This window comes from Papaver somniferum, chromosome 10 (genome assembly GCF_003573695.1).
Source record: "Papaver somniferum cultivar HN1 chromosome 10, ASM357369v1, whole genome shotgun sequence".
Taxonomy (NCBI): Eukaryota; Viridiplantae; Streptophyta; class Magnoliopsida; order Ranunculales; family Papaveraceae; genus Papaver; species Papaver somniferum.
Genome location: NC_039367.1, coordinates 76,228,928 through 76,245,369, shown reverse-complemented (window position 1 = coordinate 76,245,369; position 16,442 = coordinate 76,228,928). Strand labels below are relative to the sequence as shown.

The 16,442-nt window shown below is 37.3% G+C and overlaps 1 protein-coding gene across 2 annotated transcripts; it reads left to right on the top strand.

Annotated features, from left to right (window-relative positions):
* Window positions 1-752: 752 nt before the first annotated feature.
* Window positions 753-14,967, top strand: LOC113319424 (small subunit processome component 20 homolog). Of its 2 annotated transcripts, none has more exons than XM_026567677.1 (30): window positions 753-995; window positions 1,093-1,215; window positions 1,305-1,462; window positions 1,638-1,682; window positions 1,792-1,870; window positions 1,980-2,053; window positions 2,571-2,677; window positions 3,406-3,585; window positions 4,151-4,354; window positions 4,451-4,667; window positions 4,826-4,900; window positions 4,982-5,346; window positions 5,570-5,762; window positions 5,903-6,149; window positions 6,237-6,576; window positions 6,838-7,018; window positions 7,115-7,255; window positions 7,373-7,634; window positions 7,761-8,198; window positions 8,289-8,746; window positions 9,020-9,156; window positions 9,245-9,426; window positions 9,519-9,905; window positions 9,998-10,126; window positions 10,216-12,101; window positions 12,188-12,467; window positions 12,734-12,967; window positions 13,081-13,692; window positions 13,808-13,940; window positions 14,460-14,967. In XM_026567677.1, the coding sequence occupies exons 1-30, from the start codon at window positions 927-929 to the stop codon at window positions 14,714-14,716; spliced, it is 8,193 nt and encodes a 2,730-aa protein (XP_026423462.1). In that variant the 5' UTR covers window positions 753-926; the 3' UTR covers window positions 14,717-14,967. The 2 variants fall into 2 exon arrangements, with proteins under 2 accessions (XP_026423462.1, XP_026423463.1); XM_026567678.1 differs by having other exon boundaries at window positions 5,582-5,762; window positions 14,460-14,743.
* The last annotated feature ends 1,475 nt before the right edge of the window (window positions 14,968-16,442 follow it).

Here is a 16,442-nt window from a genome sequence, read left to right as displayed (position 1 = left end):
GTTTACTCGGTTGAGGAGTCTCGTCCGCACAGTCGTCTCTTCATTTTCCAAAAAAACCAGCAAATCGTTTTTCCCCATCAACAACATCGTTTCATAGAAAAGGTGAAAAGTTGGGTTTAGTTTTTTTTTTCTGTTGGAGGAAAAGTAATAAAATAGGGTTTATAACAGGGTGATTTGTAAGAATGACCATTAAAAAGAAATTGATATATAATTTAGTTTGGATAAAAAAAAAATAGGGTTCGTATTTTAATTTTGAGGAAGAAGTAGGATTATTAATTAAAAAATTAAGACTCGTTTGGTAACTTTGATTTTTTGTTTTAACTTAAATTTTTTAGACTATAGTTAATAAAAGTATGGACTACATTTAAAAGAAGCATATAATAAAATGTGACAAATAAATCGCTCACATGAAGCGAAGATTGAGTCCTCATTGAAACAGTGAAAGAACTGTCTGAATCCTCACTTTTCAATTTTTTCTGGCGAGCTCGAATCCTCTCTTCAGTTTAACTTCCCTTTCTCGTTCCTCCCTTTCAGCGAGAGAGAAGGGGAAGCCACAATTTTCTATCGCAATCGTCCCACAACTTTAGCCCGCCCATAGGACTTGGCCTGATAACACTGATGGTCCGAAGCCGACAGTATCCGGGTTTAAACCGCATAGTTTCGGGTTCGTTACAAGCTACGCTAGTCGCTAGGGCGCATTTAGTAGTAGTTTATACAGAAGCGTCTGAGAAGTCCCCTACAGCTAAACCCTTAAGCCTCCGTCTCTTCTCTTTAAGTTTATTTTCAATTTTCAGAGTTCAGCAGCCTCTCTTCTCTCTCTCTTTAGGTCGGTCGGCATGAAAGAGATAAGAAACAGTTGATTTTCATCTTTTTCTTTTTAGGTTAAAGAAATCTTTTTCTACTTAAACCCTAAAGAAACTCTAAACATGGCGACCGCAGCAGAATCAATGGCGGTAAAGTCTCTCAATACTGGCCCTAGCCGTAAACGTTTCATTGTAAGTTTCCCAAACTTAAAAATTTACCTTTTTTTTTTTTGATTTTATTTGTTTTCTATCAAAAGTTAATATTTGTTGTTGTTTTTGTATGCTTCAGTTCAAGAATTTAGCACAGAGAATGGAAGAAATAGACATTGATGTTTATAGAAGTTATGATAGAAGGAAATCAGAACCATCCGAAGGTTCTACTTATGTTAAAGATTGTCTCGTTGAATGGCGGGTATGTTCTAATTCTAAACAACTTTAGAATTTTCTATTTGATAGAGTCGGTAGTAGTGAGAATTAAACTGTGTGTAACATATTCTGTAGGAACTGAATACAGCAGAGGATTTTATTTCGTTTTATGAGGAGATGATGCCATGGGTACAAACGTTACCACAAGTTTTGCAAATGAAAGACGGTATTTTGACTAAGCTTTTGAATAGATTACAACTTCAAGCTAGATTGTCTCTTCAACCAATATTAAGGTATGTTTCAAGCATTCTCTTATAATCAAAAATGCCAAGGGTATATTGACTTTCATGCAACTAAATAGATCAGTCAGTCATTTACAGAAATTCTAGTTTATCTGTTTATGTTTTTTTCCTATTAAGCCACATTGTCTTCGTGGAACACTTCTCTTAGCATTTTTTCTGGTGACAGGTTGATTGCAGCTCTTTCCCGTGACCTCCAAAAAGATTTCTTACCGTGAGTTTTCTCAACGAATTAATTGCCTGTAATGCAGTGTGCTGTTGGTTAGTTTCTTTATCAATGCAGTATCATTTAAAACTTATCTTTTGTTCTCAACCTCATGCAGCATTCTCCCAAGGGTTGCTGATTCATTATTCCTTCTCCTTGAAAGTGGAGCTGACAGAGAACCTGAAGTGGTTCAGGAGGTTCCGAGTCACAACCTTTCCTTTGATCCTTTCCTTCTGTTTTCCAAATACTCAGATACTAACGTGCAGCTAAGATAATAACTAATTTTACTGGATCCTTGATTTGCAGATTTTTATATCATGGTCAAATATCATGGTGAACTTACAGAAGTATCTCATACAAGACATTAATGATCTTTTGAAGTAAGTTAATACCTTCCCTGATTTTTTCTTAATTGTGACCACACTAGACATTTTATGACTTTGGCCGAGAAATGTGGAAAATGTCTGAGATTGATTAGACTCCAAACTCCTAATCACGTTCAGTATATATTGGACGGCTAGGACTATGCATGCTCATGTTTTTATGTTGACCTGTTACTATTTTCGGTTGACTTGAATGTAATGGATTAATGGAATTTAGTCAATCTGGCGATGTTTGTGCCATTTTTGAATATTGGAGTAAAAAATGCAGAGTGTAAAGCGATTTTGTCTTGGATAATGTACTCCCTTCTGGGCAGTCCAGATTTCACTTTAGAGATCTTGTATATTTAATAGCGAAGATAACATATCAGAGTGTGACTTTTGTAGAGTTATCTGTATAAAGGCTTATCAAAACTAGTGTGATTGTGATTATGTGATGTTGCTAGTTCTGTGTATCGTCATTCTTTATTATGTTAGAAAGGCAACACCTATAAAGTAACTTCCTTGTATGCTGAAGGATCACAAGACGTTTAAGATACTACCCGAAGGACTATGTCCAAGAGCATATGGCGGAGTCCGTCTCTTATTTGCTGAGAAATTCAGCTGTTGCGCAAGCTAAAAAAGGTAATTCTATGGTGCTATCTTTCTCTCTTTAATATCTATGCTATGCTTTACAAAAAATGTATTGTTCTCTTTACGGACACAAGAAGTTCAGACTTTACAGATGGATAAACATTAGCTTCTTTAGCATTTATATTTTGTAGGTCAGAAACCCTACTGCTAACATATAATTTTTTAGTTCAATCTTTCCTTGACTAGTCGACTCGGTATTAAGTGGAATTAGAACCTACTCACTTCTCTCCTCTAGAGTGACCATTTACATGCATCTAAAATCCACTCCAAAATTCTTCAGATTGTAGTCCAGACAGTTTAGCAGACGCTAGAAGAAAGTTTATACATTGAGGATAATTGTTGCAGTGCAGTTTTTCATCACACTGCTCTTTTCAATTCCAATAATCGATATAGTAGAAAATCACGTACCAGAGTGGTAGTAATATTTGTCATTGTTGAACGAAAATTCTTTTCCCAAAACTTCAGTGAATAAATTTGGTCAGCGTTTCTTCAACCTTCTTCAATGAAAATCGACCCCCTGAATTTATCTGAGGAATGGACGCTCCAGAAACTTATACTCTATAATGTATAGGCAAAACTGTAAATGCTGGAGTTTCTAGAAATGATTTGTTGTATGTGGAATGGTATACATGTCTCTGACATGTTTTGCTCAGTATTCGATTAGTATATAGTGCAATAGTCTCTTTAGATTAAGCAGAGTAATTCTTGTATAATATCAGGTATTCGGAAGATCACGACGGAAGTTGTAAAGAAACCATCAGATGTGATAAAATCTGGTGTCAGTGCTTTGTTGTGGCATGTTATGAGAGGAACTTCTTCAAGTTTTCATTCAAGAACTGAGAATGAAATTCTGCCATTTTTGCTTGACGATTCCATCATTGGCATTGGTGATGAGCAAGGCAAGTTGCTATCTCTTTAATGGTTTCAGTTACCAAGTAAGCATGTTTTTTTGTAAAAAGGATCACTCTTAGGTGCTGATTTTCAGTAAATTCTGTTAGATTTATTATATATATAATATGGTATTTTCATTTTGAATAAACATCATTCCATATCAACGTGTGCTTGTATTATAAATAGTTTAAGGATATTCTTGTAACGGGACCCCTCATTATAAGGCTATAGGTATAGCACATCTACTGGGTATAATCTTTACATATCTCCTATATTATCCTTGGGAATCTCTGAGTTGCCTGTTTTCAGGGCAAGGTGGCTTGATTGGACAAGAGGCTTGCCTCAAGGCTGTTCTGACTCTTAGCAAAATTGGTTACCTTCGTATGAAGAATATATTATGTATCATAGGACGTACAGTATAAGGCGTAAGGTCACCGCGCCTTGAGGTCTCCATAGGACGTGAACCTTGTCTTCTGACACCTTAGTGGAAGAGTGTAACACATGCCCATGAATGTCAAAGCATTCATGTAACTTCAGTAATACTGTTATTATAAATGCAACCTTCTTTTGCAGGCTCAGATACTGTTGTTGAAGTTGTGACTGCTGCTCTTGGAAGAGCGTGTGAGGAACTGCAACCCCAGGAGTTGAAAAAGATGTGGAATTGCTTAATCAGAAAAATATCTGATTGCGATTGTAATGACAGCTTGCCGCTCCTTAGCCACCTATTGCATATTCTTACGTCTACTGTTCGTTTCAGTTCCGGGGGTACAATTTCTGGTGAGTGCTAAATTGTTGAGTAGTCTGCATTCATTGGTTGTATCATTTTCCTTCACAGAGCACTCAAACTTGTTTCAATTTGTTTTTTGGTTATAGATTACCAACCGATTCTTGACCTTGTGGAGTTGCTTATAGAGAAAGTCATCACGCCTTTGCATGGTAGTGATAGTGCAGAAAATTGCTCTTTTGAAGTTTTTGATGGAGTCCTGCAGTTAATGCTGAGTCTTCTTGATGGAGTTATTGCTAGTGATGAGTCGGTGATAAGAGGAATTGCAGGGAAATGGGCTTCTGTATTTCAGCTGCGAAACAAGAGGTATGCTCCAGTGGAAAAAGTTCTCTGTCAGTGTATTCACTTAAATAAATCTCGAGCATCACTGTGGATTAGATTGAATAATTCTTTGACTATCATTAACTCATTCAACTAAGTAGATCAATAACTCCACATCTCTAATTTTTTCCTCGGAATTGAAGTATGGTGAAGTTCATTGAAGAGCTACTACAAAAGAGGGATGATATACGAAATGTCTTTGGAGATTATATACTAAGGTACTGTTGAATTCTTAGTGCTGCACTTCTTCCTACTATTATTTGTGAGCATGCATGTCTAATCTTCATTTGCTTCTTCAGTGCGTTGAATGAAATGGTTGTCTTGCCATCGTCAGTGGAGCAGAAGGAAATCTCGCGATCATTACTGGGGCCAGAGGAAGTTATCTATTTGCTACTGACATACTTCGAGAAAGTGGGAGTTGTCAAAAAAACAGAAGAGGTTTCAAGGCTGTGCAATTTCTTGCGGCAATATATTTGCGATTGGATTTGTATGGTAAATGATATATCACATGGGGATTCGTCAAGAATGCGCTTGGAGGAGTCTAAGTTGGCTCTTATCTGGGGAGCAGTGACCTGCTACCATCCTGTTTTTGGTTTAACAGGAAACCCATCTTTAGTCATGGGTTTGATAGATGCACTTGATCGACTTCTTGCAATTAATGCTGGTAAACATTATATGTTTTCTGATGCTGCTGGCATCATCTTTATTCTGTCATACAATGTGCTATGGTTTGGAGAGTAACTTGATCAGGTCACTGAGTTGATCATTGTCTAAGAGATCTCACATGTGATAATTATTTTATTTTAACATAGTCGCCTCTTAAGACATGTTAGATTTTGCTTCTTTTTGACGCTTTAGGATACTTAAGCTAAGCATGTCTTTCTCAGACCATATTGCAGGTATATCTAAAAGCAATTGGCAAAGTTTGGTGGGTGCTGCTCTAGTTTCTTATGTTAGACTGCGACCATGTGCAAAGGCAGAACTTGCAGAAACAAGAAAAATTGTATCTATAGCAGAAAAATTTAAGTCATCGCCCCAAGTTTTGTTTGCTGTAGCTGAATTTCTTGAGCACACTAATGGGTAAGATGGTGTAACGTATCAGATTTAATAACATTATTACATTTGTCATCTTATTCAGTTCAATGATTTCAAATGTTCAATTTTTTTCTCTCATATAGTATAGTTTGAATAATTGGGTTTATTACTGATGGGAATGATAGGTTTCCGAGTATAGTAGATTCGAGCGAGGATACATGCCATCATTCAGAGTTTAAGAGAGAGCATGCAGTCAATGTGTTTGCTGATAATTTGTGTCAACCTGATAAGTTGATACGAATATCAACGCTGAGGATCTTATCTCATTATGAACAGTTAGGCAAGCAATTTTCTACAAGTGATCAGCCTGCTGAGAAGAAGTGGAAGACTGAATTTTCTCAGTCAGGCACTGAAGAAAGTGATTGCGACGATGTATGTGCTTTAGTTTTCAGTCCGTTATCCAATGCTTACATTGCTGATAAATTACTTAATTTTGAGCATCGTTCTCTCCTAAATCAGGTTACTCAGCTCCTCCTTGCCATTGAGAAGGATCCTATATCAGTTTCTACCAGCAGGCATGTCATTATGCTAATCTCCAAAATACAGATGGCCATTTCTGCTGGAAGGGTACCTGAAGCTTATGTAACTTTACTTTTGAATGGGATTATTGGTGTATTTCATAAGCGGTTTGGGCTTCTCTGGGATCCAGCAGTACAGTGCCTTACAGTTTTGATGGAGAAACATTTGCTGCTTGTATGGGAAAGATTTGTTTGTTATCTTGAACAATGCCAAGAAAAATTTATCACCTCTGACAATCACCTTGAAAGTGTAAATGTTGAATCCTCAAGCACGTCAAGTGGTATGCAACAAACACATTTCTTAGTTCGTCTTGATAGTCTTTCCATTGTGTTTCCGATTTATGTTTTTTGAGCGTTTGAGGGAATGATCACATCCTTTTATGTGACAGTTAATTATTACTTGCTCCATATTTTTCATCAGCTGCTAGTTGTTTCATCTGTAAACGATTTCATCTTTCTGCCGAAATCGTATGCCATACTATTAGTCAAACAGTTGTTACTGATTGTAGCAGTTATAATTTGTGCCGCTAATTGTGTTGCAGATCTGGTTCAGTGCTTCCATTCATTTGTTGCTCCCAATTCTGATGTCACCCCATGCGCAACCATTTTGTCTTTGCTGCTGCGCTCATTACAGAAAGTTCAAGCCATTGCAGAGTCTCGGTCTTGCCAACTCATACCTCTTTTCTTGAAGTTTTTGGGCTATGATGATGGTGATGTTGTGAGGTACCTGCTATTTTTTTTTCTTGAATGATATAGGACTTTTTCATTTTTGTCCCAGTTATGTTTATTCTTACATTTCCTTCCATGTTGAGAATGCAGTGTGGGGTCGTTTAAGTCTCATGCTTGTAAAGGAAAAGCATGGAGGGGTGTTCTCAAGGAATGGTTAAACTTGATGAAATTGATGAGAAACTCTAAGTCTTTATATCGAAGCCAACAACTGAAAGAGGTTCTGATAAACAGGTTTGTATTATTTTGTCCTTTCGCCAATGAAATTCTGTAAATCTACCTTGTGCCATCTGCTAAACATGTGGTGCTGCTAAAGATTAACTCATAGCGTTATGTATGTTTGCTTGTCAGGCTTCTTGATGAAAATGATGCTGAAATACAAATGAGTGTGCTTGAGTGCCTGGCAAATTGGAAATGTGATTCCTTGCTCCCATATGTTGAACATCTGAAAAATTTGATTACTTCAAAAAACTTGCGTGAAGAACTTGCGACATGGTCATTATCTAAGGAATCTCATCATATACAAGACCAACATAGAGAATATTTGATTCCAATTGCTGTAAGACTGCTGATACCCAAAGTTAGAAAACTGAAAACATTAGGCTCTCGTAAGGTAAGATATATCAGTTGCATTTGAATTCTGTTGTAATTATTTTATTGGTTTATCTTGTCCATTTGTTAATGCAGATTGTGAGATCTAGAATACTTCTTAAATTTTATTATGTGCTTTCTTTGCCAGCATGCAAGTGTACATCATCGAAGGGCAGTGCTTGGCTTTTTAGGTCAACTTGATGTTGGCGAGCTTCCTCTTTTTTTTGCTTTGCTAATAAAGCCATTATTACCCATGTCAAGTGATTGGTTTTGGAGATCCTGTGGAAGTTCTATTGAAGAATTCCAGGCATCGAATGTTGTGAAGGGTCTCACGATTGACGAGGTTGAAGAAATTTCTTGGAAGAAGAGATATGGGTTCCTACACGTGATTGAAGATATATTCAAATCTTTTGATGAATTTCACCTGAAACCATTTCTTAATCTGTTGATGAGTTTTGTTGCCCGGATAATGGAAGCTTGCACATATAGGCTTGATGGCGCTAAAAACAGTGAAGCTTCACAAATCGAAAACTTGGCTAGCGATGATGTCTCAGTACCTGAGGCAAGTGGAGAAGACTCGTTGACGGTAAGATGTTGGTTGTGTTGAGATTGGCGGGTTTGATAATTTAGTAAACTGTAGATATTGAGGATCCAATTACAACTTTGCTTGGTGCAGACAAACACAGGTACAAAGCAGTACAAGGACTTGAGATCCCTATGCTTGAAAATAATTTCGTCTGTTCTTAGTAAATATGAGGATCATGACTTCGGCGGCGAATTCTGGGATATGTTCTTTGTGTCTGTAAAAGTTTTAATCGACTGTTTCAAGCAAGAAGGATCTAGTAGTGAGAAGCCAAGTTCACTTTTCTCTTGTTTTCTTGCAATGAGCGGAAGTCAGACACTTGTTTCGCTCTTGCATAGAGAAGAGAGTCTCGTTCCTTCTATATTTTCAGTTCTCACTGTGAAGACAGCGTCAAGTGCAATTATATCTTCAGTTCTCAGCTTCATTGAGAATCTCTTGAATCTGGACAACGAGTTAAGTAACCATGGAGATCTTGCAGTAAAAACAACTTTACTGCCTAATCTTAACACGCTTATCCACAGTTTACACAATCTATTTTATTGCAAGCAAAGGTTTGTCTTTTCCATCTCTGGGTTCATTCAACTTATTACTCGTATTGTGGTTCTCATGAATTCTCAAATCAAACATTAGCCTGATTTATGTTTTGGTTCAAACTTTATGGTCAGTTGAGGCATTTGCATATCCCGTCCTAGTTCTAGTGATATGCTTGCTTAATTTTTTCTTTTCCTATTAAAAGCAATATGAGTGTAATCATTTAGATTTATTAGATTTTTCAATAATGTGAATTTAACTTTGATTTTGCATTTCTATCTATTCTATACTAGGAATTCTATCAAAAGCGCTGGGAAAGCGGAGCTTAGAATTTTCAAATTGTTATCAGCATATATCGTCGAACCATTGGTGGCAAAACAATTTGTCGAGATTTTGCTGCCATTCTTGGGAAATAATCCTAAACACTCTGGTTAGAATCATTGATGATTTTTTCACTTCTGATAGTTGTAATTGTCATTCTCTTGAATCTAATGAAGTTACTACTCTTTTTATTTTAGATGAATGCTTAGAAGTCTTGAAAGTCATTAAAGGGGTCTTACCCAAATTGGGAGGTAAAATTACTGACAAAATATTGAAAGCTGTTGCGCCACTACTTTTATCTGCCGGAGTGGATGTAAGATTGTCCATTTGTGATATTTTGAATGGTTTGGCACTACAGGATCCATCTGTAGTCTTCCTGGTAATAAATCCTTGTTCCTTGTAAACATTTCGTCCTCTTCTTTTGTTTATTTTTTCCAAGTTCTTAATATAAACATTTTGTTTCACATGCAGGCAAAATTTGTCCATGATTTGAATGCAATGTCTATGTCTGAAATGGACGAGCTTGATTATGACACGCGAATTAATGCTTATGAAAGTGTTAACTCAGGGTTCTTCTATAGATTAAGGAAAGACCATGCATTAGTTGTCCTGTCACACGCTGTGCATGATTTGTCATCTGAAGAATTGATTATTAGGCAAAGTGCATCCAGGCTTTTGTTGTCGTTTATACAGTTCTCCGCTAAAGTTTTGGGTTCTGATCCAATGGATTGTGAAGAAATGATTGAACCCATGGTAGCGTCCGAGACTTGGACTAAAAAATGTGTTGAACCCATTATTAAGAACTTCATTCTTAAGCATATGGGAGAAGCAATGAGCAGGGAAATTTCCATTCAAAGGGTACTAATTCTTCTTGTGTGTTTCAGTAATTTAATCATTGATCATTTAAAGAAACTCTCAGTTAGTGTTTTGGTAATTATGTGTGATATTAGGAATGGATAGCGTTGCTACGAGAAATGGCATTGCAACTTACTGAGCTTCCGTCCCTAAAGTCAATTGGAAATCTAGCTAGTGTTGATGACGCAGAAAAGGACTTCTTCAACAACATCCTTCACTTGCAGGTGGGATATCCTTGTGCCATTTCTTTGTTTCTTTTTCTTTTTTCACCCAATACATTTAGCTTCATGCAGACTTTTTCCCCTTGTCACAGAAACACCGGAGAGCGAAGGCGTTGTCACGCTTTAGGAAAGCTATTGTTGCTGGAAACTTCTCAGAGGATATTACAAAAAAAATATTTGTTCCCCTCTTCTTCAAGATGATGTATGATGTACAGCCTGGGAAAGGAGAACATATCAGAGATGCATGTGTGGACTCGCTTGCTGCAATATCTGGGCACATGAAATGGGAGTCATACCTTTCGTTCTTACTTGGATGTTTTCGAGAGATGACCTTAAAACTGGACAAGCACAAGATCTTACTACGGCTAATATGTTCCGTCCTGGATCATTTTCACTTTTCAGGAATTTTGATTCAAGATCCGAAAGATAATGTCCCTGAAATTTCACCTGCCATCATTGGATTGAATGTTGATGCTACAACACGGTCTTGCACTACAACTGGTGTCCCCAAGGAGATACAAGTCTGCCTCCAGAAGAAAGTACTCCCGAAGATTCAAAAATTACTGTTAGACGCTGAGGGAGTTGATGTTACCATAAATGTTGCTGCTTTGAAATTACTCAAGTTGCTCCCACTAGACACCATGGAATCACAACTTCCAAGCATCATTCACCGCATTTCCAACTTCTTAAAGAATCGGATGGAGAGTATACGAGATGAAGCTAGGTTGGCTTTGGCTGCATGTTCCAAGGAGTTAGGGATTGAATACTTGCAATTCTTGGTTAAAGTTATGCGAAGCGTCTTGAAACGAGGGTACGAGATGCATGTGTTGGGATACACTCTCAATTTCATACTGTGTAAGGCTGTTGCAAATTCTGTTGTTGGGAAGCTGGATTACTGTTTGGAGGAGCTTCTATCAGTAGTCGAGAATGATATTCTTGGTGAAGTTGCTGAGGAAAAAGATGTAGAAAAGATTGCATCTAAAATGAAAGAAACCAGGAAAAGAAAATCGTTTGAAACTTTAGAACTCATAGCACGAAACGTTACGTTTAACGGATCCAATGCAATGAAGTTGCTTTCTCCTGTCAAAGCTCATCTACAGAAGTATCTCACACCAAGAAAGAAAGTAAAACTAGAAACAATGTTGAAGCAGATAGCTACTGGTATAGAATGTAACACATCTGTCAGTCAGAAAGATCTGTTCACCTTTGTTTATGGACTCATCAAGGATGGGATGACAGAAGAAGCTCCAAACGGTAAAGATCTGTTACTAACGAAACCCAGTAAGATTTCGAGCAAAGCATCATCCAACAAAAAGGATGCTTCCTCTCATCTTATTAGCTACGGATCACAAAGTTCTCATGTTATTACGGGGTTTGCTCTTGGGTTACTGCACAACCGCCTGAAGAAAATGAAGTTGGGTGTCAAAGACGTGCAACTATTATCCATGTTAGATCCTTTTGTGGAGCTATTAGGTAACTGCCTTGGGTCCAAGTACGAAGCAGTATTATCTTCAGCTCTTAGATGCCTTACTCCATTGGTGAGGTTGCCTTTGCTAACACTAGAATCTCAGGCTGATAAAATCAAGTCTTTACTATTGGATATTGCGCAAAAGTCAGGAACTAGTAACAGCCCTCTTATGGAATCCTGTCTAAGCTTGCTAACAGTACTTCTCCGAAGCACTAGAATCACCTTATCCGATGATCAATTGCACTTGCTTATCCAGTTTCCCCTTTTTATCGATCTTGAAAAGAATCCTTCCTTTACCGCCCTTTCACTTCTGAAAGCCATTGTTAGCCGAACTCTGGTTGTCCATGAAATCTATGATATTGCAACACGAGTTTCAAATCTGATGGTAACAAGTCAAAGTGATCCTATTCGTAAGAAGTGTAGCCAGATTCTCATGCAATTCTTGCTTAACTATCGTCTTTCCACCAAACGTTTGCAACAACACATGAACTTCTTGCTTGAAAATCTGAGGTAAGGATTTGTACGTGACTGGTTTTATGTATATTAACTTACTGAAACATCTTGAGTTCATCTTATGATACTTTTGTAATTTGCAGTTACGAGCATGCGAGTGGTAGAGAAGCTGTGCTTGAAATGTTACATGCCATAATCACCAAATTCCCGAAAAGTATTTTGGACGCAGAGTCATATGCTTTTTTTGTAAAGCTGGTGGCATGTCTTGCTAACGATACAGATAGTAAAGTTCGGTCCATGATCGGTACTGTGCTAAAGCGTTTGATTGAATGTACCAGCCCAAAATCACTTGTTCCCATTTTGGAATCCAGTGTCTCGTGGTATGTGAGTGACAACCAGATGTTGTGGAGCGTTGCAGCACAGGTAAAACCAAAACAATTTGTAACCTGGATTTACCAATTTAGGGGTTTACTGCTTAGCACTGTGTTTTTGCACACATATAGTAAATCTCGTCCTCCTCCCTTTTCGTTTAAGCAACTCAATATCCATTAAAGTGAAGAAACACAAGCAGTAATTCTGTTTTGGCTGAACTATTTGACATTTGTGATACTTTCCGATCTTTCAGTGAAAGTATTGTTCTGAGATGGATCTTTTCTTTCCCTAAGTGCTTTTATCTTATGTGTCTACAGACCCTAGGGTTACTAGTTGAAGTCCTGAAGAAACGGTTCCAGAGTCATGTCAAAATCGTCTTGCCAGTGCTCAAGAAAATAATGAAGTATGCCCTTGACGGCATCACAACACAGCCAGATGCTACTAATGAAGAATCTAGGACTCCGTACTGGAAACAGACTTACTACTCGATGATTATGTTGGAGAAGATTCTATGCGAATTCCGAGAACTGTACTGGGAAAAGGATTTTGAGGTATGTTGATTTGTTCCCATTACCAGCGAACTCTGCGATGTTTCAGATTTCCACACTTCTCATCAGACAGTGAGTGTGCAGTTAATTCATTTTAACTTTGATTTCTTTACCAGGAAATTTGGGAAGCAATTTGTGAGCTCCTATTATATCCCCACATGTGGATACGCAACGTATCAAATCGTCTCATAGCGTCATATTTTGCATCAGTGTCTGAGAGGGAGAAATCCCAGAAGTTGGAAGTAGGAAGTTTGTTAATCATGAAGCCGAGTAGACTTTTTGCAGTAGCGGTTTCACTCTGTTGCCAGCTTAAAGCACCACTTATAGATGATAAAGAGGCCAAAGTTCTCACTCAAATTCTTGTGTTTGCTATATCTGGCGTGCACAAGTTGGCTGGTCAAAGTGAATCCTTGCATTTGCAGGAATTCTGGTCTACCCTAGAACTGAATGAGCAAAGCCATTTTCTCAAGGCTTTCCACCTGCTTGGATCAAGAAAGGGGAGGATGTTACTTGGGCTTCTTACATCCGATGTGGTGGATTCAGTTGATCAAGTTGATGATGCCACAGGTTCAGTAGACCGAGCTGATGTTGCGACGGATGCAGTGGAACAAGCTGATGCTGCCATGAACCCAGTTGAACAAGTTGATGGAAACCGTCTCCAGTCAATGCTCGTTTCACCGCTGCTTAAGAAAATCGGAAAAGTCGCTCTTCAAATGAATGATATGCAGGCATGTTTGACATTTCCACTTCTATCACAACATTCGATGATACCTTGCAGGAATGTCATGTTTTTATTCCTTCTTTATGCTCATTATCTTGTGTTGTTTCCTATTATCGATGCAGATGAAGATTGTCTTCAACAGCTTTAGTATGATCTCAATAGAAATTGGAAAAAAAGGTTGCCAACAACATGCCTATGACATGCTGCTACCGTTGTATAAAGTCTCAGAAGGATTTGCTGGGAGAGTCATCACGGGTAAGATATGCATATTTGAGATTTTTCCAGTTCATAATATTAACATGTTTAGTTATTAGTATTCAATAACTGGTTTGAACTTGATAAATGCGAAAACAATGTTGGTGGACATCTCTTCCTCTTTGGGATTCTTTTGATTCCTCAGTGAATCATTTCCAGATATGTTGTTGGGCATGTACGAATTTGTGAGAACATGTACAGCTAAAACTTACTGAAACATGTGCTTTGACTGTAGATGAGTACATTCTTTTATTACTGAAACATGTACACCGGAATAAGTCAAAGCATTTCTTTTAACCAAGTTGTAGCCTAAAAATTCATAGTAATTGATGACATACCTAATCCCTTTTATTACTGAAGATAGGGATTATGCATGTTTAGAGAATTAGAGTACATGTAGTTCTGCTATTACCATGGGAGTTTTCTTTTGTATTTATCTGTAAATGACATGCTTGGCTTCTAGTGTTTATGGTTTATAAACCTTTGATACCTTTTGGGTCGTTACCTTTGTTTCTCCAGATGATTTGAAGCAAATGGCGGCAGACAATCTTAAAAAAATTAAAGACATAATAGGTGATGACAGTTTTGTGCGAGTGTGCAATGAGATAAGGAAGAACCTCAAGGCGAAGAGGGACAAGAGGAAGAATATAGAAAGGGTTATGGCTGTTGTAAATCCAATGCGAAAAGCAAAAAGAAAGTTGAGAGTTAATGCTAAACATCGTGCATACAAAAAGAGGAAGATAATGACAATGAAGATGGGGAGATCTGGTTATTAGATTCAACTTATAAGCCCCAGCTTTGAGAGGAACTGTGTACAGAGCTTGCCTTGTTCATTTCGTTTTCTCTAACATGTTTATTCTTACTACATCAGGGCAATTAGGGTTTTTTCAATGTTGGCTGTTTTGGGGTTTATGGATGAGCCGAACATGTCTGTTGTACACATATCAATGCTGCATATATGTTGTGTTTTTGGTTCTGTAAGTTTATTCTGTCAAAATTTCTTCTGCGAGTAATTTTTTGCACCCTATATTTTTTTCTCTTTCTGAATCACATAACTTTTATTGAAATTGCCAAACTTACAGCTCAATTACAAAAAAATTTAAAAATAAAGAATCATTTTTTGGGACTAGCCTTTTTTTTTTTTGGAGACCATTCTTTTATAAGACCCTCTACTCTATAATGTTAAGGGATGTCCTAAAAATGATGACATTACTACCCTAATTCAAATGAACCCTAACCTAATAACTATATCTAATTTAATCTAAAATAAAACCTAAACATAATCTTAATCTAACCTAGCCGCAAAAAAAAAAAAAAAAAGAAAAAAAAAAGTTTTGAGGAACTGTTCTTCTTTCCTCTTCCTCCATTTCAACATCGTCTTCATTGATTAATCGTCGATTCATAAAATTTTCATCGTCGATTAATCAATCGAGTATAAGAATGGTTCTTCGAAAGAAAACCAAAAGACTCCCAGGAGAAGGTCCCCCATTAGGATATCTAGCAAATTAGCCAAGTGAATTGGAGATTCACAAAGAAGTGGAACCACAAGGTGAAGTCATAATCGGCTATAATAGATGCAAGAAGAACCCTGAAATTGAGATGGCAAAGATTCACAGGTAATTTCAACCAAACCCATTACTTTTAATTTTGATTCGTTTAATTGAATAGAAATCATCAAAATAGGGTTCAAATGTAAGTTACAGTGCCTTGTTCGGTTAGCACGAGTTTGATAAAAACCCTAATTTATTAACCGAACTTCCTAAAAGGAAGAACACGGAGAACAGTTCGGTTCCATAGGATATTAAATTAGGTTACCGAACTGATTATTCGGTTGGTTCGCAAATTTTTGGAAAACTATCTAGTAACCGAACTCTACCCATATTACAAAAAACAAAATTTTCAATGTAACCGAACTGTGCTTTTTAGCCAACTATGTTTAATTCTCATTCAACCGAACTTTTCCAACTCTGTTCGGTTGGTTCGCAAATTGTTGGAAAACTATCTAGTAACCGAACTCTACCCATATTACAAAAAAATAAAATTTCAATGTAACCGAACTGTCCTATTTTGCCAACTATGTTTAGTTCTCGTTCAACCGAACTTTTTCAACTCTGTTCGGTTGGTTCGCAACTTTTTCGAAAACTATGTAGTAACCGAACTCTATCAACATTTCATACATGTGGAGTTCGGTTTATTCGTAAAAAAACTAACAAACCGAACTGTTCCCTAATTACATATAATGTGGAGTTCGGTTTGTTCGCAAAAAAGTTGGACTAACCGAACTCTTCCCTGGAACATGTTTTTTTTTTTTAGAGTTGGCTTATTGTTCGTGAACTTTTGCTACTAACCAAACCAAACTACAAGAACCCTTATGTTGCGTCTGATTTAGTCAATCATTTATCAGTTAAGCTAATATCTTTTGTTTTCTTGATTAGTGGTAAAGGCAAAAAATCCAACCAACCTTTAGTGGAAGATATGAGAACTCCCACGCCTTGAGGAAGA

What these genes read in the sequence shown, in the direction of transcription:
- LOC113319424 (XM_026567677.1), top strand. Translation starts at nt 927, where the DNA reads ATGGCGACCGCAGCAGAATCAATGGCGGTAAAGTCTCTCAATACTGGC. An exon ending in ACAACATCCTTCACTTGCAG is followed by an intron (nt 10,127 to 10,215) that starts GTGGGATATCCT and finishes CCCTTGTCACAG; the next exon opens with AAACACCGGAGAGCGAAGGC. An exon ending in TGTGGAGCGTTGCAGCACAG is followed by an intron (nt 12,468 to 12,733) that starts GTAAAACCAAAA and finishes ATGTGTCTACAG; the next exon opens with ACCCTAGGGTTACTAGTTGA.